This window comes from Barbus barbus (assembly GCF_936440315.1).
Source record: "Barbus barbus genome assembly, chromosome: 26".
Lineage (NCBI taxonomy): Eukaryota > Metazoa > Chordata > Actinopteri > Cypriniformes > Cyprinidae > Barbus > Barbus barbus.
Genome location: NC_136754.1, coordinates 7216185 through 7242254, shown reverse-complemented (window position 1 = coordinate 7242254; position 26070 = coordinate 7216185). Strand labels below are relative to the sequence as shown.

At 36.5% G+C, this 26070-nt stretch overlaps 3 protein-coding genes across 6 annotated transcripts; 1 reads left to right on the top strand and 2 right to left on the bottom strand.

Annotated features, from left to right (window-relative positions):
* Positions 1–1422: 1422 nt before the first annotated feature.
* LOC306846458 (guanylate-binding protein 1-like) lies at positions 1423–7452 on the bottom strand. 2 transcript variants are annotated; one of them, XM_079379871.1, is made up of 11 exons: positions 7203–7452; positions 5595–5812; positions 5382–5509; positions 5186–5295; positions 4900–5099; positions 4530–4775; positions 4278–4426; positions 3298–3429; positions 2989–3201; positions 2804–2906; positions 1423–2612 (listed from the first exon to the last, which is right to left on the bottom strand). In XM_079379871.1, exons 2-11 carry the CDS (start codon positions 5782–5784, stop codon positions 2215–2217), a joined length of 1869 nt encoding a protein of 622 aa, XP_079235997.1. In that variant the 5' UTR covers positions 5785–5812; positions 7203–7452; the 3' UTR covers positions 1423–2214. The 2 variants fall into 2 exon arrangements, with proteins under 2 accessions (XP_079235997.1, XP_079235998.1); XM_079379872.1 differs by having other exon boundaries at positions 7304–7443.
* Positions 7350–13915, top strand: LOC306846462 (guanylate-binding protein 1-like). Of its 2 annotated transcripts, none has more exons than XM_079379879.1 (11): positions 7350–7598; positions 7908–8102; positions 9626–9753; positions 9887–9996; positions 10107–10300; positions 10498–10740; positions 11072–11349; positions 11453–11665; positions 13137–13239; positions 13403–13596; positions 13707–13915. In XM_079379879.1, the coding sequence occupies exons 2-11, from the start codon at positions 7910–7912 to the stop codon at positions 13896–13898; spliced, it is 1848 nt and encodes a 615-aa protein (XP_079236005.1). In that variant the 5' UTR covers positions 7350–7598; positions 7908–7909; the 3' UTR covers positions 13899–13915. The 2 variants fall into 2 exon arrangements, with proteins under 2 accessions (XP_079236005.1, XP_079236006.1); XM_079379880.1 differs by having other exon boundaries at positions 7546–7603.
* cspp1b (centrosome and spindle pole associated protein 1b) lies at positions 13248–25234 on the bottom strand. 2 transcript variants are annotated; one of them, XM_079379862.1, is made up of 28 exons: positions 24719–25234; positions 23819–23917; positions 23680–23737; positions 23490–23584; positions 23352–23411; positions 22872–23023; positions 22657–22716; positions 22446–22534; positions 21939–22035; positions 21344–21389; positions 21148–21269; positions 20967–21061; positions 20582–20666; positions 20036–20141; positions 19679–19826; positions 19514–19582; positions 19303–19415; positions 18581–18730; positions 18199–18342; positions 18009–18071; positions 17645–17705; positions 17194–17320; positions 16637–16749; positions 16369–16403; positions 16178–16238; positions 15781–15875; positions 15043–15157; positions 13248–14963 (listed from the first exon to the last, which is right to left on the bottom strand). In XM_079379862.1, the coding sequence occupies exons 2-28, from the start codon at positions 23915–23917 to the stop codon at positions 14803–14805; spliced, it is 2619 nt and encodes an 872-aa protein (XP_079235988.1). In that variant the 5' UTR covers positions 24719–25234; the 3' UTR covers positions 13248–14802. The 2 variants fall into 2 exon arrangements, with proteins under 2 accessions (XP_079235988.1, XP_079235989.1); XM_079379863.1 differs by having other exon boundaries at positions 22657–22713; positions 24719–25230.
* Positions 25235–26070: the final 836 nt, after the last annotated feature.

Sequence of the window (26070 nt, the reverse complement as noted above, 5' to 3'; positions counted from 1 at the left end):
GGTGGGAAGATCATTCCACCAGACAGGAAAGGTGAACGAAAATGTTCAGGAAAGTGATTTTGTGCCTCTCTGTGATGGCACCATGAGGTGTCGCTCACTTGTATATCTCAGACTTCTGAAGGGGAAGTAGGTTCTCAAAAGTGAGTGGAAGTAGGAGGGTGCTGAGCCTGTGGCTGTTCTATATGCAAGCATCAATGTCTTGAACTTGATGCGAGCTGCAACCGGTAGCCGGTGCAGAGAGATAAAGAGAGGTGTGACGTGGGCCCTTTTGGTCTCGTTGAAGAGCAGTCGTGCCGCTGCATTCTGAATCATTTGTAGAGGTTTGATTGTGCATGATGGAAATCCAACCAAAAGAATATTGCAGTAGTTCACCCTAGAAATGACAAGGGCCTGGACAAGAAGTTGTGCAGCATGTTCCGTTAGGAAGGGCCTGATAGTATATCAGAATTCATAGCATTTGAAAAACAGTAAGTGAAAAGTACCCAGACGTCCAACTAAATCCAGTGAGATTCTGAAGTGTCCCTCAAGCCAATAGGCAAAGATGGCAAAGAGCCCAAACTCCCATCACCAGCAACATAGTACATACTTTTATTACACAGTATACAGTACATTAAGTATGTGAATTAGGACACTACTCTTTAACAAACAAAACACAGTCCTACTAAATAAAAGCCTACTTTATGTAAAAGTGGAAAAGGTCTAGGGCTGCCACTAACGACTATTTTTATTTCGATTAATCTATCGACTAATTTTCCGATTAATCGGTTAATCTAAATTAATTTCACGCAAAAAAACTAAAAACTATTTTACTTAAAAATATTTTATTAAGCCAAATGAAATACACATTTTCATGAAATCATTTTTTAAAGCAAAAGTGAAGTGCAACAGAGTGCAAGAAGCAAGTGTCCATCACATAGTCCAAATCACTGAAATCACAGTTCAGTATTATAGTGAGAATAACAACATATCCACGTGTTCTAATAATAATACAATTATAATCAAAACACAGTTTTTAAAGGAGTATTTACCAGAAATATTATTTACCAGAATTTATTTAGGCGAAAAATATAAATGTGCAGTATTTCTGAAAAATACTTTTTTTAAAAGATAAAATTAATTAATTGGAGATGCTTTTTATTATTAAAATTTAATGGAACAATTAAAATGGAATCCAGAAATAATGGAAAACAGAATTTGGTACAGATAAAACTGTAAAACTCAATTAATTAGACAAGCTTTTAGATTAATACAATTTTAAAAACTGAATTTGGAAATAAAACGGATTTCATAGGGCCCTATAATTATTTTTAAAAAATTGTGGTAATAAAAATGGATTTAAGTGAACAATAGCTTTTAAAATGACTTAAAGTACATATATAATAGCAATGATGCAATAATAATTAGTTCAAATAAAGTATCAAAAGCAAGAAATCATATGGTTTTATTGAACAAAACTGTTAAAATACATAATGTATTATAAACAATAGAGCTAATGTAGATTACGCATAACAACAAAGGCCTGCAGGGGCGCCGACGGCCTGATGATTATTTTTACACATTACTGTTTAATATTGACCAAGCACCATTTAATTCAAACGTACAATTAATCTTTACATTTTTGCAATTTCTTTAGGACAGAAATGCTACAGCCGCTGTAATTATATGAATATGTGGACATCAAACCGTGTAAACTCAGAGTGAGGATTTGAGCTTTTATTTTGAAATCGCGATGTATTCTCCTGTGTTTGTGTAGATTTATAAATGATTTACCTCACAAATCTGATTAAATGGCGCGCGTTATAATAAACACAAGCTCACAACAACATGCAGAGATGAGTTTGAGACACTCCACACATGTAAATGATAACAGTTTCTGCGGAAATACTGTGAATGGAGCTGCTGTGAGACGCACGTGCTTAACTACAGCATGGAAATAATTAAAGCGCATATACTGTGTTAGAACTGCATCGCATATAATTATTTAATTAAATCATAGCATTTGTGAATTCACAAGCATGCTTAATTGTGATTTTTAAATGGGTTTAATATATAATGCAGCCTTGGAAAATGTCTAAAAATGTGTTTTATGGATTCTCGTCCTTGAAATGCGCCACTTCCGGTATTTTGCCGGTTAGTCGACGCGAGCAAAAGTCGACGATTTTTAAAAATCGACTAGTCGACTAAAATCGACGAATCGCGACAGCCCTAAAAAGGTCATTTTACTTTTTTGAGTCCTTTCATCAGCACTCTATAATTAAGGAAAGATGGAAGGATTTCTGTCACAGCTCCTAAAAGAGGCATCACATATTCCTTCATAAAACCACCAGAACTTTCCTTTTCTTTTTTTAGATTTGTTATCTCCTCATTCAGGAGATCAGCTTTCTCACTAAAGCCTTTCTTTATCATCTCCTCCTGCTCCTTCAGCTTGCTTTCAATGGCTCTGTCCATCTCCTGCTGCTGCTGCTCCAGCTCCTTTTTGAACTTCTCCTGCATCTGCCTCATTTGGTCCTCCTGCCGCTCTTTCTCTGCCTGCATCATTCGCTCACTCTCAATGCGTTTCTCCTCTTCCTCTTTAAACTTCTGTTCCATCAGAGCATTCTTTTCCTTCTCCTCTGTCAGTCAACAAAGAAAACAAAAAATATGTGAAATATGATATTACCAAACCTCCAGAACCTGAACTCCAAGGTGCCTTAGAGATGCTCTTGAGTAACAATTTGGGCTTTGGGGTTAATTAAATTATAAATGCTCCAGAATGAAACAACGTAATCAATTACAAATATTCATTAGGTTGGTAAAGATTTACCCTGAATCTTTCTGTCATTTTCAGTGAGCTTTGTATCCGTGTAAAGGATGCTGTTTGCTTCTGGTCCCCGCTCATTCAGAAACTCATTCAGCACGGCCTCAGCCTGTACATAAACATACATTATTAACATTTACTGTATAGACACGCTCATCCCTTCATGTATAATCAAATATATTTCACCTCACCGATACACCTTTATTGGGTTCTCTGCGGTACTGTTGAACAATGGCGTCTCTGTCTCTGCAGTAGAGTTCATATCCTCCAGACTGACTGTACTGTCCATCCTGCAGTCGTTTATTCATGTCAGAGAACAGATTCTTCATCAGATCTGTGCACTTTTTCTCTGATGCCATCTCGTTCTCTTGCAGCAGGCCTACATAGTACATATCTATGTCTTCCTAAACATACATAAACACACATATATGCATCACATATACATGCTGGAAAAAGTCTACTATACTACCATAGCGGAGTTACGGTTTAAGAAAACTTACCATAAGTTTTTTCAGGTTTTCTCTTTTCTCATCTTTAAAGGAGCGTTTCATAAACTCAGCAGTGGCCAGACTGCTGAACTTCTGGTGCTCTGAGGAAATATCATCGACACCTACTGGAAACTTGTTCTTCACCTGGAAAGAGCAGCATGCTTTGTCACTGAATGGCTGTAACAATTCAGTTCAGTTTTTAAAAAAAATGAATAACAAAAAATTAAAAGCACACACAATGGAAAAACTGGATGCTCAACAAAAAAATATTGATAATGAAAATAGAAAAAAGTCAGCACACCTAGGCTCCAAAAATACAATCATACACTGCTCGAATTGAAGGGGGGCTGGGGGGATCCGGGACCCCCCATAAGGCATTAGGGACCCCCCATAAGAAGTAAAAAATAGACTTAGGGGGGTCCCTCAGACATTTTTACTTGGAGTAAGCCATTTAAAAGAAGAATAGTAGCTTATCTCTCTTTGTTATGCAACATTAAATAGTATATAGTTATGCATATTATGATCAAATATATTGTTTATTTTGTATAAATTGTATATTGCGAGACTAACCCCCACCCCCACCAAAAAAAAAAAAAAAAGTCTGATGGTGGGGACCCCCCATAAGACTTGATTCAATTCGAGCACTGCAATCATATACTCTTCAAGTACGCAAGCTGATCAGTCTGATGAAGAGCCTGCGTGCTCTAAATGTCACGTGATAGTCTGTTATTACATTTTGGTTTTCATGCTGAATAATATCATATTAAATGATTAACAGATGATGCTCTAAAACTAAAGCCTGCCCAAGTGATCTGTATATGGCTGTATAATTCCATTTAATGTTATATTAATCAAATAACAGTTGCTTCCAAAATACACATCTTTTAACTAAAAACCCTAAACACTAAAGCCAAGCTAAAGCAACTTTAGATAAGTAAAGCACAGTTTGATGAGTAACTACACAGTGAATATATAGATAATGTGTGTCTTACCTCTTCCATCCCAATCTGATAAGCTTTCAAAGCTTCTTGAACAGCTGTCTGGTTCTGTAGATTTGCAAGAGCAACAACTGCATTGTCCAGACAGGGCACCTTACCACTTTTGATTGTGTCTACATAAATCTCTACCAGATGTCCGAGCACTGACAACACACACAAACACATAAACAGATTTAACCTGCAATTATAAAAGCTAATGGGTTTGGACACTGAATTTTCTCAATATTAAATTGGTGAAACGCTCACATTTGCCAGTAACTCTGTGTCCTCCTTTCACTGTTTTCACAACACTATTGTGAAAGATGTGTTCACAAAAACGTTCCGTGACCTCCAGAAAATCGGGTACAAGGTCCTGTTCTTGCAAGCTTTCTAAACGTGTCATGTTTTGTGGTGATGCTGGAGAAGGGAACACAAAACACTTCCTGGGGGACGGGAAATATTTTCGGATGCATTGCCGAGGCAGGTTGTAGTCACTGGCTTTCTTACTCACACCTTTTAGGAGAAAATAACACATTTTTACCAAATTGCAGTAAGAAAGATTTTCTTTTTTCAGTCTTCAGTCACTGTTTATTTACATGTTTCAAATTCTAGCAATGTTTATGTCTTTCTTAAATACCTTTCTTGAGCTGGAGGGCAAATTCAAGGTATTCATCCTCAGTCACTCTCTTTCCTTCAATTACCAATTCCAAGGTGAAATCTCTCACGACCCAGGTGAATGATGGGAAGAACTGCACAAACTTACAATCCTCTTCTTCCTCCTCATCTGCTGCATTTGTCGATCTGACCTTGATCTGCTCAGTGAGCTCAACAACGTAGCTGCAGCACATTAAGAAATAACAACATTTTGTAAAGTGTATGTTTGTACATGTGAAAGAGGAATGAGTTGTGTGGTTAAAGGATACTGCAGCTTTTCCAGTGCAGTGTTATCAATAGTGCCACGGCTGTTGTACACCAGAGTGCTGCTGAGCAGAACAGCCAGACAGAAGATCCAGCCGTCATTCTTGGAGTCTCCCTGAAACACACAGTGTCTTCAGATCAAATCATCCACAACATATTTCAACAAGACTATGAAGTCTACAGTTTTCTTCTTTTCCTCACTTTGGCCACGTCACCAAGTCCCTCTGTATCCAGCAGCACCAGAGTGTGTCCGTCTTTAAAGGGGTGCGAGACACACCACATCCAGATGCCTTTAGTCTTTGACTCAATAGTATTGCCGAGAGCAAAGCCTGAGACAATCACATTTTTATTATAATCCACATGATGTAGCTTATATGCACACATTAAGTTGGCATGTCTAGACGGTTCTCTCACCGGACTGTTGTCCTGCCAGGCGGTTCATAAGGTAAGATTTCCCTGTACGGTAGAGTCCCACCACAGACACCACCACCACCGGCTCATTGATCCTACTCAGGAACTCAATGGCATCCTTACAGACGCTGAGTGATCCATTCACGTTCTCCACCAAACATATGGGCGATGGCATTAGTCTGGCTTTAGACATGCTGGCTCTCTCTAGCTCTTCCTGTTTGCTAAAGTAAAAAATAATGATTTGATTTTACTGCAAACTGAATATTGTAAACAATATGTATAAAAACCTACACAACAAAACAACTAATTCTTCACTGAAATCTTTTATTAACTTCCATAAAAACAGTATGAAATGGTTACTGTTATTATGGTCTGTCAAATACTTGATTACTTTACTAGAATTATAATTTGAGCTAGTTAGTAAGATATTTGCATGACTATACTGATTAGAAATGGCAAATGTTGATGACTTTTTGTCTAAGATTTTTAATAATCGAAGCAAAAAATGGAGAAAGCTAATAGAGGACAGGTTACAAAATAAACACTTCCATATGAAAATTAAATGAATATGAAAACATTTCCTATTCATCAGGAAATCAGGTTTGAGACCTTTATGAGGCAACAACTATGGCAACAATCACTGCCCACTTTCAGTTATGGATTTGCAGCCCACCGCCCACATAATATGACTATTTATTTACTTATTTTTATATAATGCAATAATAGCAATAATGCACTAAACAGGTATTTTTTAATGATCAAGTATCTCTACGGGTGGAGTTATGCAACTCATGCATTCAGTGTGAGAGCTTGATTGACATGCTCGCGAATTCTCTCATTGTCACAAAGTTTATACAAAATGTAAATAAGAGACCCATTGTGCAGTGTAGAGCTTAATTTATTACAACAAAACTGTGGCGAGATCTTGAAGAGAGTTAAAGGAAGTGCTCTTCTTTAGGCTATAATTTATTTTTATTTTTTTTCGGTAGAGGACAAACGATCACATACACTGTAAACACAGCACAGTTTCGGGAGATCTTCATTATGCCATATTTCACACCGATATTTCAATGTTTGACAGCGATAACCATGGATGAGAGAAAAATATAATTTGTCATACAGATGTGGAAGCAATGCAGACTAATAGATTTTTTTTGGTTTTAAATTGTGTTTCAAAATGTTTTTGGAATGCGTTTGCAATTCTTTATAAAAGCAATGCCTTGTGCATCCTCACAATGCTATATTCTTCTTGTGTTGAAAAGTTAAGTCTTGTATTGTAAAATACTAGTCATCATGAGCTGTCAGACAAAACGCTTTTTTTTTTTACAAAACAACCCCAAACAAACCCCAACCCCGCCTTCAGTTGAACTCAAAGCTGGCCCAGAGTTATGGGAGCGGCCAGGTCTGACACAACAAGCGTCCTGACATTTGAATGTGTTCCTGTTAGAGTTCATGAATTTAAAAGTAACCACAGTCCTTCAGGTGTAATTCAAAGCGTTAACTATTTATTAAATTAAAATATAATTACGTGCCAATTAAAATCTTAAATAGATCTTCTACATTTGGTTTTGAATCAATGTCAAAGAAATTAATAAAACAACGTTCACTTACGTAACCCTAAACTTAATGTGTCGATTTTAGTTTGGAGTAAAGATGGTCACGAGGCTCTCTCTCTCCCTCCGCGCGCACAGAACTGAATCGGTCTTATTTACCGCAGCGGATGAGGAGGTTGTCTCCTAGTATCCGCCCATCGTTCTCCTGTCTTTACGTTAAACAGTCGATTTCTGAGAAATCACTTATGCAGTGACCGAACATGTTGTTTCACTTTTAGTTTCACTTTCGTGTCAGCATCGAACACGCCCCGTCTCTGTATCATTTATGGTGGAAAGATACCGAAGTATCGCACAGGAGGAGCCTATGGGGGGCTGCAAAGCTTTTGCTCCAGTTGTGTTGAGACTACTAAAGCAGAAACTTCGCTAACAAGACATTTACGTCGTCTAACTATCGGTAAGGTAATACATTGTTGGATTAAGTCAATATATTATTAAAAACTATAAATATAGCTTACTTTTCAATGTTAAATCACTTTTGTGTGTATTTACCATCATCCCGACTGCACGCTTGCACAACCCTGAGACTGATTAGGATAATTACATCTGTTCAACTTTATAATGATTAATGACCTTTAGATTTGAGGTCAAATGTAGTCTGTACCTCTTTAAGAAACTTTTGACACTTGACACAACGTTTAAACAACATATACTGTCCAACAGCAGCAATGTAATAATCTGTAAGAATGTCTTTATTATTTCGCAGTCATGGCGTGTAGCAGGCTCATGTCAGCTCCGGTGTGTTTTATTGAAAACGATGAAAATGGGCAGCTGCGTGTGACAAAAGAGGCCAAAATCATTCTGGATGGGATCAGTGAGCCGGTGGTGGTGGTGTCTGTGGTGGGACTCTACCGTACGGGGAAGTCTTACCTTATGAACCGCCTGGCAGGACAACAATCCGGTGAGAGAACCGTCTTTCTCATGCGCGGTGCAGATATGATGATGAGGACAGAACTGTACGAAGTATCTGAAAACACTGACTACGTTAAAAGCAGACCATTTATGAAAAAATAACAGTAATAAAGCAATAGAGCGATATAATAATAAAACAAGAATAATGGATGTGTGTGTTCAGATGCGTTACTTTCCTGCTCTTCATACAGACTTAAATCATAGGAGAGGTGTATGTCCAGATTCAAATGAATGTAATTCTGGAACGGTTTGGAATATGAACCTAATTTTGGGCTCGTTTTTAAAAACACACTTGGAAGTTTCTTGTACAAGTGAAAGAAGTTGAATAAAATTTTTTATAAAAAAGTTATAGGTGTTTAAGTTTGTTGTAATAAAAAAAATAATTTAATATTTATTTATATTTCATTAAAAAAAAATTAAATATGTGGTGAATTTAATTTCATGTCAAATGAAAAGCCGTCAGTCTAAAGAAGTTGTGTTCCAAATTTGACATTGATATCACAAAAAAATGAGGTTTCTGTGTTATTTTTAGTCGCTATACCAACAATGTCCACTAGGTACTAGTCATGCTCCTTGTATGATTTGTAATGGACAACTGATTTGATTTACAATTTTTGTTTTATTCAAACAGCAATAAAACATGTCTAGATAGGTTGTAAATGATTTTTTTTAAACCATAAATATGACATAAAAAATGTAATATGACCATATACAATAAAACAACTACTACTGAAAACACATTGGCCTTAGAAACAGCTCTGGCTGCTTACTGAGACTTATCTATCTGAATATCTCCCCTGTTCATTACTGCATAAAGTTATGAGGATGGGCTCTTTCTAATCAGAAATCTTAATCAAACATAGCTACTAGACCGTTGTTACAGAAACTTCACCAAAAAAGTTTATTTCATGTATTTCATGAACTTGACATGCATTACATTTTTTACTGAATACTTGCAACATCAATCATATACAAATATACATATTCAATTTATTCTCAAAGTTTTAGATAAAAACTAGAAAATATGTTTTGTCTGAATTATTGGCAGCCAAAAAATAATAATAATAATAATACTTTTGTGATTGTATGTGTATCAACGTTTTGTAACAAAAGCCAACTTCTTGGTGTTTTGTTTTTTTTTTGCTATATTTTCTTGTCACAAATTAATGAATTACTGTCACTACATAATTTTAAATATAAAACAGTGGTCAAATATGAAAAATACAATCTCTACGGTTTCCAATGATATATAGTTTGTCAAGATTAGTTTAGGTTTAGTATAGAATATTACGGTTTTAAATATGTAATGGCTTTGGGCCCACCGGTGGGCCGGTGACACTTAAGGGGTTTTAAGGAACAGTTTGATAGCTTAGGGTCATAAATAGACAAACATGGTTATAATATACAATAATATAATATACATTTGTCTCTTTTTTTTTACATTGTATATGCATTTAAATGCAACATGCATATGTCATCTTGCATAATTATATGTCATTGTGATTGTCTCAGGCTTTGCTCTCGGCAGCACTATTGAATCAAAGACTAAAGGCATCTGGATGTGGTGTGTCCCTCACCCCTATAAAGAAGGACACGCTCTGGTGCTGCTGGACACAGAGGGACTTGGGGACGTAAGGAAGGTAGGAAAAAGACATCAGCAGTGATGTTTTCATAGCAAATACCTCCATTGTAACAAAAATATACATTAATTTCAGCATAAGCAACTATCATATTTATCCACTTACTGTAGCTGAAAGAGTCTTAATATTTCAGGGGGATGAGAAACATGACGCATGGATCTTCTGCCTGGCTGTTCTTCTCAGCAGCTCTCTAGTGTACAACAGCTTAGGAGTCATTGACAATATGGCACTGGAAAAGCTGCAGTATCCTTCTCACACTATAAACAAACAAAAACATGCACATCCAGTGCAATAGATTGAAAACAATCTCTCATAGCACCAGTGTTATTCCTCCTGAACTGTGCTGAATTTAGTTATATTACTGAGCTGACAGAGAACATTCGTGTGAAGGCAAAAGAGAGTCAAGACGAGGACAAGTCGGCAGATTTCATGCGTGTTTTTCCATCGTTTGTCTGGGCTGTTCGGGACTTTACTCTGGAACTGAAGATGGGAAATAATCCAATAACATCAGACGAGTATCTGGAGAGTGCACTGACACTCAAATCAGGTGAGGCATGACACATACACAGTAAACGCAATATTCTCCATTCATTACCTTCAGCTGTGCCATATTTGAGCACAAAATTAAATTAAAATCTCTGCTCAAAAACCCCGCCCTCCCGGCTGAGAACCACTGTTTTATCAGGTGCTAAAGAACATGGGAGAATTATCTGGTCTATGCTGGAATGTTGTTTCTTATTTTAGGCTGTTCGCCTCAGACTGAGCAGTATAACCTGCCCCGTCGCTGTCTGCGCCATTTCTTTGCGGTGAGGAAGTGCTTTGTCTTCCCCCGGCCTGCTAGTACGCAAAACATGAGAAGAATGGAAGAGCTGACTGAGAAAGATCTGGATTCAGAGTTCCTTGAGCAGGCAAACACCTTCTGCCATTACATTTTTGACAGTGCAGAACCAAAAACCGTCAGTGGAGGCCGTATAATTACTGGAACAGGTGTGTACTTTCATAAAGCCCTTGTTGAAAATAAACATTGTAGTGAATCTTCTGATCTATTTTTAGACACATGATGACATCCATCAATCTAAATATTCGCAATGCACAATATATTGGTTTCTAGCAGTTTTTTTTTTTTGTTTTTTTTATTCGTTAGTATTATTGACTTTCTAAAGGTGCTGTAAGTGATATCTGCTCCACTAGCAGCAAATATGACACTAATGATGTATTTCAAACACATAGTACTGCTCCAAACTCTTTTCTTACATTTTGGGTGTTGTTCCAAAATCTCTTATATAATCTGTGTTACATAATCTGTGTTTCCTGACAGCTCTGGGTAATCTCGCTGAGGTTTATGTAGAGGCGATCCGCAGCGGGAATGTTCCGTGTCTGGAGAACGCAGTGGTGTCTCTGGCTAAGATCCAGAACGTCCGTGCAGTGGAGGAGGCCCTGCAGTTCTACATGGCAGAGATACTCAGCATGGCTCAGCTTCCTATGCGCCCAGAAGAGCTGTCCGACATCCACAAAATTGCAGAGAAGAAAGCAGTTGAAATTTTCATCACCATGTCCTTCAATGACAATGACCAGATCTACCAACAAGAGCTCATGGTAATGTACCTGCTGACACAAAAAGCTCAAATAAACAGTATGTACAACAGAGTACAAATTTAACAGTTCATCACATTTTCTCTGTTTCTTTAATTTGTTTTAGGGGAAAATGCATGATGAATATCAGCAGATGTGCCAGCAGAATCAGGAAGAATCTATCAAGCAGTGTAAAGCTGTTCTGCGTGAGGTGTTTGATACACTGGAAAAAGGTGTTTTTGATGGATCATTCCTGAGGTCTGGAGGATACCGACAGTACAGGGACACACTCAGACATCTGACCAATGACTACAGAGCAAGAACACACTCACAAATAATGGTACAGTTCTCACACACCCACACACACACTTTGCTTTAGATGGTCACAACAGTACTGATCAACATCTTTAATGCTGAAAAAGGTTAAAAATAACATGCAGTCATGAAATGCGTACAAAGATTTAGAATTGTTCATTCCATTGGATTAAGTAAAGACTTAATGTTAAGACTCAGGAGCTCTTATTTATGTTCTTTCTTAACTCCTACAGCACTACTCTAGTGTTCACACTAGGGCCCAATCCCATTTCTACCGCTTACCCCTACTAAGAGGAAGGGCTATATAGCCCATCAAACAAAGATTTTTCGGGACAACACTTCAAACAAAGGGGTATAAGAATTATCTCGGCATAAACTGGCTACGGCAGCAACATGGCTGCCCAAGTGAACAAAAAGACACACAAATGTACACATTATTACGGAGCCCCTAAAGGTACACGGTGGTGGGAAAAAAATCATGATTTCAAGTTGATTTCAGACAAACTCTTCTTGTTTACTTTACAACTTGCAGTGGTTCATACAGCTCCATATCCTCACAATGGAGCAGTTCATAGAGTTTTATTTTGAACTTGGACTCAAGTATAAAGAAATGCAGTCAGTGCTTAGTTCAAGGCACGGTTTTGGGACATTCTAAAACGCTTAATGTTTTAAAACATTGACATTTGAGGACCAAATTCGATAATAATAAATACTGATAAAATTATTAGGCTAATATTAATAACCTTATTAATAATAATACTATTAATAAAGTAGAATATAGCCCAGAATATGAACGGAATGCCCTGCACGTTAAGCTTTTTCTACCCCATAGAAAACACTTAAGGTAGACTAATGAATGAAGACGGTGATTTAAAAATACCAAATCAGTTTACAGTTTAGAATGGTATGTGTCAGTAAGCAGTGCATTGCATTAATATAGGCCGGTAATAATTTAATGCACACCAGTATCGGTGTGTCTATTCTGTAGGAGCCAGACGACGTATGATGACGTGTAACAGTATAGTAGTGGTGTCACATTTCTTAGGGGAATATTTTCACCCCTACCCCTTGACACTCTGTTTCAAGGGGCTAGGGGTAGGTGAAGGGGTATAAAATAGAATTGGGATTAGGCCTAGATGTCCCTATGCCATATTACGTGTCTTCTGATACAAAATATCTATTAGTTGTTCAATGAAAATCTCACAAAAAGGTGCCATGTGGCTTTAGAAGACTTGATGTATTGATCAGTGGTATTTTAGTATTATTTATATGGTATTGCAGTATTAATATTTTGAATCGTTTATTTTATATTTTCACTTTTCATTCAAATTTTACAGTAAGGTTTAGTCAGTTTTTTTAATATTTGATCGATTTAGTTTTTCATCTGTGTATATTTATTTCAATTAACAAACTATTTTTAATACATTTAGTATTTTAAAAAACACTTATGGATTACTTACAGCATGTTTTAAATGATATTGGACTTTTTTCTACAGAGTGAAGAAGTGTTGAGTAAGTTTTTGAAAGAAAAGGAGGATATAGGAAATATGATTCTACAAGCTGACCAATCTCTCAGTGAAGCGGAACAGGAAAAAGAGGGTACAATTCAAATCAGCTGCACACTTCTCTATCATTTAACCATCACTCAAGGCTTTCAGTGATACACAAGATTGTACAAAGAACTGCAATAGACAAACTCAGCAATTGATTTTACATTAGAGTTAGGTCATTATACTGTTCATTATACTCTTTCTTTATATAGTGCAGAGGTTGAAGAATGAGATTCTAGAGCAGCGCCAAAGAGGTTTAGAGGAACAGAACCGGTTACAGGAGCGGGCGTTTAAAGACATGCAGAGATCCCATAAGGAACATGTGAATCAGGTCATTCGTCAGATGGAAAGAGAGCAGGAGAGAATGAGGAGAGACAATGAACGAGTCCTGCAAGCCAAACTAAGAGTAAGAACAGGACACTTTCTTTCAATAAAAAGTTCCAGATAAGTCATCTTCAAAGGTCAAAGTCATGGTTAGCAATTCTTTCACTTGTGGCTGTTTGTGTTGTATCGCAGGAGAAAGATGCTCTTCTACAGAAGGGTTTACAGGAGCAAGCCTCCCAGATGCAGAGGCAGATTGACCGTTTAAGATCAGAAATGCATAAAGAAGAGGAGTCAAAACCATCCACACTCAGCCGGATTGCGGACGGTATCAGTGCCACCGCAGAATTGATCTTGCCAGGCTTTGTCATGAAATGGTTCAAATAAAGAGTGATTTTTGTGCAAATAAGAGTGAATATGCTTCTCTCACACAAAGGTCTGTTAATTTACACACCAACTAGCAACACCAATTATAAGCATGCACTAATGTCATCTGCCACTTTATAAGCTCAAGCTCTTTAATTTCAGGTGGATTCTGATTGGCAGTCAATGTTTTTATCATTCATCTGCTGGAAAAAAAAAATAGTTCTGAAAGTGCAACTGTCATGCAGTAGATGTGTGGAATTTGCCATCTAAATTCTGAAAGTTTTTAACTTCATTATAGTTATCATCCTTGGTGTAAACCGGCCATAAGCCTCCAAGCAATCAATTTTATGATGCTTTCACTATGTTATTTACTCTGGTGAATCCTTGTGAAAAACAGTTTAAAAAGCTGTTAAAATGTTAAAAACCACTGATGCCTTCAAAAATACCTCACAAAAGAGCTCAGAAATATGTGACCCTCTCCGTGAAAACCCAGCTAAAGTCATTTTTCGTTTTACTGTTTTCTACATAGAATGTCCTTTACGTTATGAAGGTTGATTTTGTTAAAATGTAACCTTTATATCTTTAATACTGACTGAGTAAAGCCATGTCAAAGATTGAAATTACAGTGAAATTAATGGTTGAAATCAAACTTTGATGCTTGTTATCTCATAATTAGATTGAGACTTTAGCCTGGATTTCACAGAGAGGGTCACACATAGAAAAGCATAATTCCCTCTGTATTTTGTTAAAAATAACCACTTGCTATTATGGATCCACAAATCAGTTTACAGAAGAGATTTTGTGATGCAGTTAAAGCAGTTGATCTCATGGAGATTCTGCTGATCTACATAAAAATGTCCTATATATACTGCATTGCAATAACAAGCTCACACATTCAGTGCGGTCATGTATGTAATGGTCTGTCTTAAAGTTCAGAGGCAGACATCAGCCTCCTGAGTGTGTCTGATGACTCCGCTCGAATCCAGGGCTCGGTAGTGGCTGTATCAATGGAGCTGGGCCTACAAGGAGACTGCAGGGCAAAATGCTCATCACGACTTGCTTCATAGTCATCATCAGAGCAGCCTCCTAAACACATAATTGAAATAAGTTGTGCATCTCTAGAATCATAAAATATACACAGAGAGAAACACACACATACACACACCTGCTGTGGTGTTGTGTTGGCCGAAGGCTGGAAGTCTCTTCATCCTGGGAGGGTTTGTGTCTCTGAGCTTCCTCATATTGAAGGACTGCAGCTGCACTGGCTTCCTCTCTGCAGACTAAACACACACATATATACTGTTTATTATATCATGCTTGATGATTACAGTAAAGTCATCGTGTAAAATATGCGTAGGTAAATAAATAAGTGTAAATAGGAATTATGTAGTGATAAATCCAGGAAAAAAGCTAAACTATATATTAGTTACTTCTAGGTAGTAAGCATATGCTTAGATTACTGCTCTGGACATTCTCTTGTCTGACTTCATAAGGTGCATCCTGGGATGCTATCAGTATTAAACCGTACTAGTGTGTTCTCATGTGGTGGCCAGTTGTTGGCTGCTTTTCCTTCACTATCTACTAAAATGTATTCAAAAACAGTATTTTAAAAACAACAAAACTATGAGCAGAACATTTAAAAAAATATATTTTAAAATCAAAGCATTAAAAAAATCCCTATTTTTTGTTTGTTGAAAAGTTTTGAAATATTGCATATCATGAACTGTGCAAAATGTGTTTTTTTTTCCAAGTTTGCCCAAAATATCTAATAATGAATCAACTGACACATGAAGAAAAAAACTGAAAGTAAAATGCAATAGCATGCAATTCTATCAGTACTTTTTGCACTTGAGTCTGTAAGTCACTATACAGACACATGTTTAGATGTTTCAATGTGAATTACCTGCAGGTTTGCTAGTCTGCGTCGCTCTCGTGCAGACAGTTTAGCAGATGTCCTCTCAACGTCTGGAGGAACTGGGAAAGCAATTCCATTCTGATCTAATGACAAATAATAAGACAACTGTACACCAGCAGAAAGCAATCAACAGTGTGTATTCAAACAAAAAAACAAAACAAAAAAAAAGATGTATAAGAAAGTGAAATTGTAAAACTATGAAAAGTTATATTTTTCTTTCAAATAAATGTCACTTGGTTTGATGTTTTCTAACAAAATGGAAAGACATTAATAAATTTTTAAGTTTCCCTTTAAGTGTCCAAACTAATTTTGGGGCCACTGTATATAATACAGTAATTCTTTTTGGTTACACTCATCAAGCAGTTAAAGAAATGTGTGATCCCACCAATAAATTCACTTTCTGACAGAAGCACAGATCCTCGTCCCCCCTCAACATCTCTGTTCCTCTGTGTGAAAGAAAAAAAGGGACTGGCATGTTAAACATCATTCAGTACTGATGGAGCTGCTTCTAGTACTGCAGAACACAATGGAAGTAACAAGCACGCCTTACATTCATAGTCAGAGTGGAAAACTTACAGACTGCCGTGTTCTAGGAAGAGGCATAAAGGCATCTGGAAAAAATGAAGAAAAAAAGGTGTCGGTTCTACACAAAGGATGGCTTTACATGAGACCAAACATTAATTAAGCTCTAATTTCACACTCACAATATTTATTTTTTAGCTGACTACAAATGACTTTAGTATGATTTGACCACAAGGAACTACAAACACTTACTAATAATTATTTCAGCAATTACAATCCTCCTAGCTCAGATCAATATTGTTATTATCTTGCCAGATCTTACCCCTGTACATGATGTCATCGGCTCCCTTTGAGCTGATTGGCTCAGTGCCACGGGCGGAGGGGCCTCGCACAGGCATACGCAAACGAGCCATGTCAAACACATCCGTCCTGTGCCTGCAAACACAAGTGCTATTTTGTAAAAACAGTCACAGTTGAAGGCATTGTTAGGCATGCTGGAGTGCCTGCTACATTAGTTATGGTTATTCACAATATTGCTTTTATAAAACAGTGACTGCATGCTGTAGAGATAATTCCAAAGCATACTTTCCTTCAAGACAGCAAAATTCTAAACAATTAGTTTGAGAGATCACAGATGATTACTGATCCTCATTAACTGGAAAGAGTTTTCCAGTGATGTGAAGTCTATAAAAAACAGCTAATTTAGCTAAATCAGTACAAAGGCTGATGCTTATGCCTCTACAAGTACAACTGTACAGAAGTGCTGTATTCATGTACATGTTGACTAACAGGTCACATGTGGCTAATTATTAAAACATCCCTTCACTGTCAAACTTAAACATTACATTTAAACTTCATCAAAATAACACTGTACTGTACCTGTCAGTGAAAGGGGAGGGAAAATGCTCCCACTCCGTCTGCAAGAGCTGCTCCTCCAGACGCCGCTGTTCACTGCGCAGACGTCTTCTTAACGCACACAGCTCATTAACAACCTCACTTCTGTCCTCTGAAAAAAACAAATACAGTAAACCTTCCACAAATATGTGAGAATGTGGTATTAGCTAGTGAAAATTAAATATACTTAACTAAAGAAAAAAATACTTTAGGGACCAAATAATCTTAATGTTACTTAAACCTGAAATCACCCAAATTTTGGGGATCTCTCATAATTCAAATCTAAAATTGCAAAACATTTCTGTAAAGGTCAGGTTTAGGGTGTATATATAATCACCCTAAACCTGACCTTTACAGAAATATATATATAAACATAAAAAGCCAATAGGACATCTCCATCATGATACAATATGTGTGCACATGTACGAGTGTTTACTCTCTGTTCTCTGGTTGTTTCTGTTTTCTGAAGACGGAGGAGCCCGAAGCACAGAGAAATCCTGAAAAATATATAGACATTAGTGAGTGAGAAGTGAACATTTTTTTTCAGTTAGCTGAATTAAGGACCATAGAGTTTTGGTAATTAGTCTGAGGGTTTTGTTACAAGCTTTTGAGAAGATAATCATGCATAACAGAACTAGCCCACTAACACTATTCCAAATAGCAAAACTCAAAATATGCCACTCCTATAACCTAATATATATATTTTTTTAGTCACTGTTATGTGTTATACACAATTTAATACACATGAAGTGAACTTGAGCATTTGCAATGTTTGTTCAAATAAAGGCAGTTTTTGTTACCGTAACATTTGAAGGGTTACAATATTTATTTTGTAGGGTAGGGATAGGAGGGGATGGTGCACGCTGAAAAAAAAAAGATGACAATATGGTCACACACTCACTACATCTAGAGAAATTTTCAGCAAATTTAGCTTAAATATATACAGCGTTTGAGAAATAGCTCATTCCAGTAAATTTCACTTTCACACACCCGTTGCAGTCGTATTTGTCTCTCTTGCTCTTCCTGTTTTCTTACAGCTGCTCTCTCTTTCTCTTCTTCTTCTTTTTTCTTTTTCTCTGCATCCCTCCGTCTCTCCTCCACAAGACGAAGAAGTTCTTCATTCTTCAGTTTTTGCTGCAAAAATATAAGGTTACTTAAAGTCAGTGGTGCTGGTCACTGAGACTGAGGTCATCAGCTCACACAATACAATGGAAAATTATACACGACAACATGCATTTGATGGCATTTTCTTCAGCACTTAAATTCCCTTTATTTGGATGGAAAATGTGATTTGAAGTTAACAATTATCACATTATTACATTGTGCATCTCTAAAAATAAGGCAGGCAGGAGTGCATGTGTGTTTGCCTGACCTCCAACTCTCTGCGTTTTCTGCTCTCCTGCTCCTCTTCATACTCTCTCCTAATTTTCTCTCTCTGTTCTGCCAGTCGTCTGTCCTCCCTCTCCTCTTCTGCTCTCATCCGCTCTCTCTCCTCCTCCTCCTTCCTTCGCTTTTCTTCTATCTAATGTCACAGACACACACACAAAAAAAACACACGTGAAAAGATCATTGTTTATATACAGTTACAGTGGAAAGGAGTGTGTATACACCACTGTACAAAAGTCTGGTGTTGGTAATATTTTTTTCATATGTTTTTAAAAGAAGTCACTTAAGCTCACCAAGGCTGCATTTATTTGGTCAAAAATGCAGTAAAAACAGTAATATTGTGAAATATTATTACAATTTACAATTATTTCAAAATGCAATTTATTCATGTGATGGCAAAGCTAAATTTTCAGCGTCATTACTCCATACTTCAGTGTCACATGATCCTTCAGAGATCATTCTAAAATGCTGATTTGGTGCTCAAGAAACAGTTCTTTTTATTATCAATTTTGAAATCAGTTGTGCCGCTTAATATCTTTGATGAACAGAACAGCATAGGAGTTCATATTACCAGCCTTACTGTAACTTCTTTTCAGTTCAGTGCATCTTTGCTGGATAAAATATTTAATAACTACTAACATATGTTTTTTTAAATCCTAAAAAACTTCAAACTCAAAACTTGAGTACTTCAGTAGTGCATGTCTGTACCTGGTGTCTCAGGTAAGCTTTGTATTGGTCTTGCTCCAGTAGTTGCTGGGGTGACAGCATCTGATTAAACACATTTCCTCTCGCAAACTGTGGAGTGTGTGTCTCAACAAATCCTTCAAATACACACACATTCAACTTGAGGATATAAACAATCACTAAAGACACACCATGCATGTTTGTATACAAACTAAAACGTGTGTTAGCATGTTACCTGGCCTCTCCGGCCTTTGTGGTGGTGCTGCAGCTGCCACATTCAAAAGATGCATCTGCTTCAGATCAGCTACACACACACACACACACACACACAAACACATCATTTCTATAGTCACATGTTTCATAACTAACAGGAGATTAAATCATACTAAATAAATCATACTGATTAGATTTCCAGTGCTGTCTCTGAGTGGTGCACCAGCTCCGCCTCTTCCCCAGGGTTCATATGCTCTCATATCAGCTTCAAGTTCTGCTTCCAGTCTTCGCTTCTCCTCTCTGTCCACCCTCCTCTGTGCAGCCCGCTCCTCGATCTACTCACAGGGTACACAAACAAACAGCCTAATAAGCTGGAAGGCTTTAAGAAGCATTCTAAAGCTCTTTTTCATGTTGGAAGTTAGAATAAACATATAAATGCAAACCCAGTTTTCATGAAGACACACCCACTTTTGACTATGTCATTAAGAAATACTGTTTAATATGTAATAAGGATACACCCCTCAGTGAATATGTAATAGCACACCTGCTTTCTGAGCTCCTCTTTATAGCCGAGTCTATCCGTCTTTGCGTGATGTGCAGGAAACACTAAAAGACCTGAACCCACAACTTCATTCTCACCCAGAATCCTCCTGAAACACACAACATGCACAAATACACCCCAAAAACCAGATGTGTATTAACTGTCTGCATACAGGCATATAGTTTACAAGTGTGTCTTTTACAGTGAGAAAAAAATAGCTTGGGTTATAAATTCAAAACTAGCCCAAAACTAGTCCAATGACGCTATCCCATATATCAGTATACTCAAAATGTGTCACTCCCATACATAAAATACATTATTTACAGTCACAGTTATGTGTCTACATGATACATTTTATGGGAAGAAATATATTTGTATTTGCCAGTCTTGGGTACAGTCAGAGAGATAAAAAGTTAGCGAGATCTAACGAATACTACAAGACAACTTCATCTGGTGTTACTGCCTGTTTCTAAACACCCACAATTTATGATCAGAAATTTGTCTGGAAAATTGCATTTTTGTGAGTGTTTGTGTCGGTTGCACTCTTACTGTCTGTAAGTGCTTCTGCTGTGTGGACTGAGTGGCTGTGCCTCTCCTGATGATGTTGAAAAAGAAACTCCCGTTATTGGGTAATCTGTGGAAACACACACACAGAGTAATAATGTAGCACCAGTAGGAATCTGATGATACATGGATTTAAAAATTGTGGATAAATGGATTTAAAAATTGTTTTCATGCCAAGTAGATTCAACTAGTTTTCAGGATCCAGAATACCCAACACAGTGCCAAAATTATTTACAGAATAAACGTAAACAAATGTGATTCATAAATATTGATGCACCTACTCTCTGCACCCAATATTTCACTGCACAAAACCTTGTTTATCCTCAATGCAATATTTAATGTAATCTGCTGTGTCATATGTGTGTCTTACACCCTCTACTGGGGCTCAGCAAACTCTCAGCATCATTAATTGTAGTCTTATAGGCATCTGTAAGGAATGGGAGTTGAGTAGGTACAAAAGGCATCCTGCAGAAAAAAACAAAAACATGTTTGTGAGCTTGAAGTACAGTATGTGCAAATATGTGTGTTTCCACTTATGTATATCCATATACCTGCATGGAGACACAGGGTCTGTCCTGTATTGCAGAACACCCTCAGGAGGCTCAGCAGTGTCCAGGTGGATGTCATCTCTTGGTTGCTTTCTGTACGCAGACGCCTCACTCACAAAGAGCTGCTTTAAAGGTAAAGGTCAGAAAATCAGCACAAGAATGTCAACAAATATGTGCACACACACACACACATTGTTACCTTTTTCTCAGCATCTGCTGAAACTCTCAGGTCCAGTTCCTTCTCCCTAAAGAAAGTTGAATTACAGGGGTTGTTCATGAGAATGGCATGAACGGTCTGCCTAATGTCTCTTTTGTGTTCCACAGAAGAAAGAAAATTTGGTTTGGAACATCATGAGAGTCAGTAAATAAATTTTCAGAATTTTAATTCTTGGGCAAATGATCCATTTCTCTTTTTAAAGGTTTCTTATGAGGTAACAAACGATTAATCGCATTCAAAATAAAGGTTTTGTTTACATAATTGTATGTGTGCTGTGTATAGTATGTATGTATAAATACACAGATATACATTATATATTTTAAAAATACATGTATGCATTTATATTCTTATATTTTACATAAAAATATTTAATATATAAACATAACAGTCTTCTTAAATATATACATGCATGTGTTTGTATTTCTATATGCATAATAAATATACACAGTACACACACACATACATTATGTAAACAAAAACTTTTATTTTTGGATGATTAATCGCGATTAATCGTTTGACAGAAATAGAACAATATAAACCAAATACACCAGTCAGACTATTATGCATGAACACACACCTCCTCCTGTGACTCTGTTTCTCTGTGATTTGTTCCTGTAGTTCACATCTATAACGCTCCTTTTTCCTCTGCAGTGTGGCCTCCAGATCCACTGCACCTGTCAAACAAAATCAGTCATGTCAGAAGCCTGAGCCTAAAAATCAGTTAAATGGATGAATATCCTGTCAACATTTACATTTCCCAAACTGTATGACTTTCTTTCTTCTGCAGAACAAAAAAAGAAGAGATTTGGAGAACATTGGGAACTTACTTTTTTGGAAACTATTTTCATTCCCACTGACATCCAATGTATGGAAATAACACTGTTCCACAGTTTTGGAATGACAGTTTGCAATGGTGAATAAATAATGACAGAATTTTCATTTTTGGGTGAAGTATTCCTTTAAAATGAAATCAGAATTATTCTCCATCGAATGAAGGAATGAAAACAACTTCTCCAGTTATTAAGCCAATCAGAGCAGTAAAAAGGATCTCTAACCAATCAGAATCATGATAATAAACTCATACCTATTAAAAGTCCTGTGGTGCAAACTGTGTCCTGACTGGCCACAGATACAGATCTTTCATTGGCTTGGGTCGCAACGGATGTCGACATTCTACAACAGTGAAGGAAAAGAGATGAATGTGGGTGAAAACCATTCTGCCATTCAAGGAAACTAATTAAAACTGCCAATTTGCTGTAAATACTGTAAATCTAATCAGTGTATGAATCGTTTACCTATTTCTGTGCTGTAGTTTGCTTGTGTGATGTCCTGTCTCTGTGTACAGTTCCCCTCTTCTTATGAGAAAGAGAGACAGCACTGTTAATATATATGCATAAATTATATAAATAAATATATTTGTGAATAAAATAATCAGAATCAGCCCATAGAGAATAAAATGGGTTTGTGAGTCACCAGTATTAAACATCTTTCCCTCTGTCTCTGTCCTCACCTGTTTGTTGTCCTGGTGACTCTCTCTCTCTGATGTCGCCTTCCTTGCAAAAGCATGAGTTCTTCATCACTGCAGTCTTCCTCAGAGCTACACACACCCCATCCCAGCCCACACACGTCTGTAAGGGTGGCTACATCCCTCACACGGACCGTCTGAAAATGTAAGCAAGAGAGATTTGCCCTTACAAAAAAGTACTTTGGCAGAACCATGGAACAGTAAAAATATCAGACAGAAATATCATGGCAATGTATGATACACTAGCAGGTGATGTGGCTTTTCTAATGAAAAAGTTGTATGGTGGGGAGTTGGGTAGTGTCAAAAATGCCATTGTGCATGTAGTAAAACATGGTAATACAATAGTAATGTTTAGAAAGTGTAACAAACATTGCATTAAATATAATCATATTGTATCAGAATAGAATATGTGAGGTACAGAAGGAGGGAAACAGAAACAATCATGCTTTTGACCCAATAGTGTACCCTGGGTATTCGTCTTCTCTCTGGAACTGTGTGAATGTCACCAGCATCCCAGTGATCTTTCTGCAAGAAACACAAAGATAAAGAGAAATAAAGATTCTGGATCTGTATAAAGGTTTCTATTGTGCCATTGTGTCTCACCTCTGCCTTGTATTTCCTGTAATCATTCCTGAGTTCTTCTTGCAGTTTGTGTTTCTTTCTCTCATATTCCTCTCCGAGTGGCAAACTTACTCCATCTACATAATGAAATTTCACATACACACATTTAAAACCAGGTATCCATATAACAGAAATAATTTACAACCACAATAAAAAGCAAACAAAGCTGTACCTTGCTGACTTGTGCGTGGGGGGATGTTCTCTTTCTGGAGAGTGTGGCCTGTCCGCCTCTGATACATCAATATTTAACAACATTAAAATGAAGACCAGTCACACACATTCTCTTTTTCCCCTCATTTACTCTCTCTCACCCTCATCTCCATGTAAGGGGGCTCCTGTTCCAGGCATGCCTTCTCCTCTGCTATCTTTGATTTCTGATCTTCCAGAAACTTCTCCAACACCTCATCCATCTGGAACACGTACAAAATATGAATGCAAAGCCGATCAAAACTAAACTGCAGCTCTCCAGCACCACCTGTAGATACATATTATTTTACATAAACAATAGCAGTAACGCTTTACAGTAAGGTCCCATTATTTAATGTTAGTGCATGTACTAAAGTTAACTAACAACAAGAAATTTTATTTTTAGGTGTCCCAGTTACAGTGTAATTATACATTCAAATACTTCATGTACTTACTATATGGTTAGGGTTAGGATTATGGTTTGGCTCAGGGTTACTTGCATGCAATTATGCAAAATTTATTGTAGTTGCAATAGTAAGTACATGAAACGTGTAAAAAATAAAGTGTTATTACAGTATTTAATCATCTTTGCTTAACATTAAATGTACAAACGCTTATTCTCAGTTCATGTTAGCTCAGGCTTATTTAATAATATTAATACAACTTCTAATTTTAATATTACTTTACATGTATTTAATTAACTAATGTGAACGAATGGAAACTGTAGTGTTATCACAATATCTATACGTATCTCTATATATATCTTCATTTATAGATACAAAAAATTACTTAGTTTTAACAATGAAAATAAGAAAAAAGATAAATGAAACACAATAAGCAAGTAATACATTAAACAAGTGGTATATGCAACAAATTTGACATTTTCTAACTTAATATTTTAGCCATGTAATGACATTTTAGGTGAGGTGTACAAATACTTATGAACCACCCTTGCAAACAATTACCATGCTAGCCGTTAATGCTAACACACCATGACAAAAAACAAAGTGCACGTTAAAACACACCTCTCTGAATTTCTTCTGGTGTTGAAACTCAGTTTAATCTTCTGTCGACACGAGGCTGAATCGGAATACATCTGATCTTCTTCCACGCCACAATAGAAATATTCATCCGATCAGATCATATCGATATTAGCCATGCTAATATTGTTGTTTATTTACTAACTCTAAGGTGTTATCTGATGCAAACTCTATTCCGAACTAATAATCTCAACAGATAATGTGCTACTGTCCTGGTTTCATTGGGTAAAGGTAATAAATGTGTCATCTGATATCTGGATCTGTTCATAAATTGGAAATAATCAATGTTTTAAATAAACTGTATATTTATCCAATATCTTAATCGGTTCATAATCTGATTTCACTGATCTCTTGTCCGGTCAGACTGAATAGAAACAGAGCGCTGTTATTATTCCCCTCTTCCCCTCTTCCAGTCTTCTTCTTCTTCTTCTTCTTCTTCGGTGTTTACTGGCGGCTGGCAACCTGCTATCCCTCTTCCAGTCTTCCTCTGCATGGATGGGCAGAAGCGGAAAAGGACGTGACGTTTTCACGAGTATTAAAATTGAGGTTTAAAAATGTATAAAAAATGTAATTAATGAAAATTAATTCATCCTTTCGCTCTGTTCATTTCACAAAATTAGGTATTTTTGTGTAAAAAATTATCATGTGTTTTTCTTTGCAAAATAAACTCATTATTCATGTTTTCAATTGTTTATTCAATGTTTAAAATGCATCACAGGAGAATTTTCTGTCTTAACATTTCCTCTACATTACATTTATGTATTATGGCGTTCTGTTATGGATATTACATTTTAAACTTTTTTTTGTCACATCACTAGTCTATTTTTACATTTAGCATTTTGTGCATATTTAGCCTACTCTTTATTAACATGTTTGCATAATTCTACAAAATTAAGGATTTATTGGAAATTACTTATATAAAGAAAATTAGCTTTAAAGATGACAAGTAATTATGTCTTTTTTTTCCTCTGAAAGTTATGAACATTTCCTCCACATAGCAAATTATGCATTATGTTTAATAGCATTTTGTAATGGGAATTGCAATTTAGACTATTTTCAAATAAATTGGCCATAACTTTATTCATGACTAGCTTTACTATTTTGTGTACTTTTTTAATACTTGACTTTTGCATAATTTGACAAAAACACTGATTGAAAATGATGCACAGGTAAATGATTACATTCACAACAGCCTATTCACTTTTTGTGAATAGAAAAAAAAGATAATTATCTCAAAGATAATAATTTAATTTATAAATGTTAGTTGGCATTATAATAAACAATATTATTTGATATAGCTTATATAACTTGACATTACATTTAATTTTTTCAGCCTG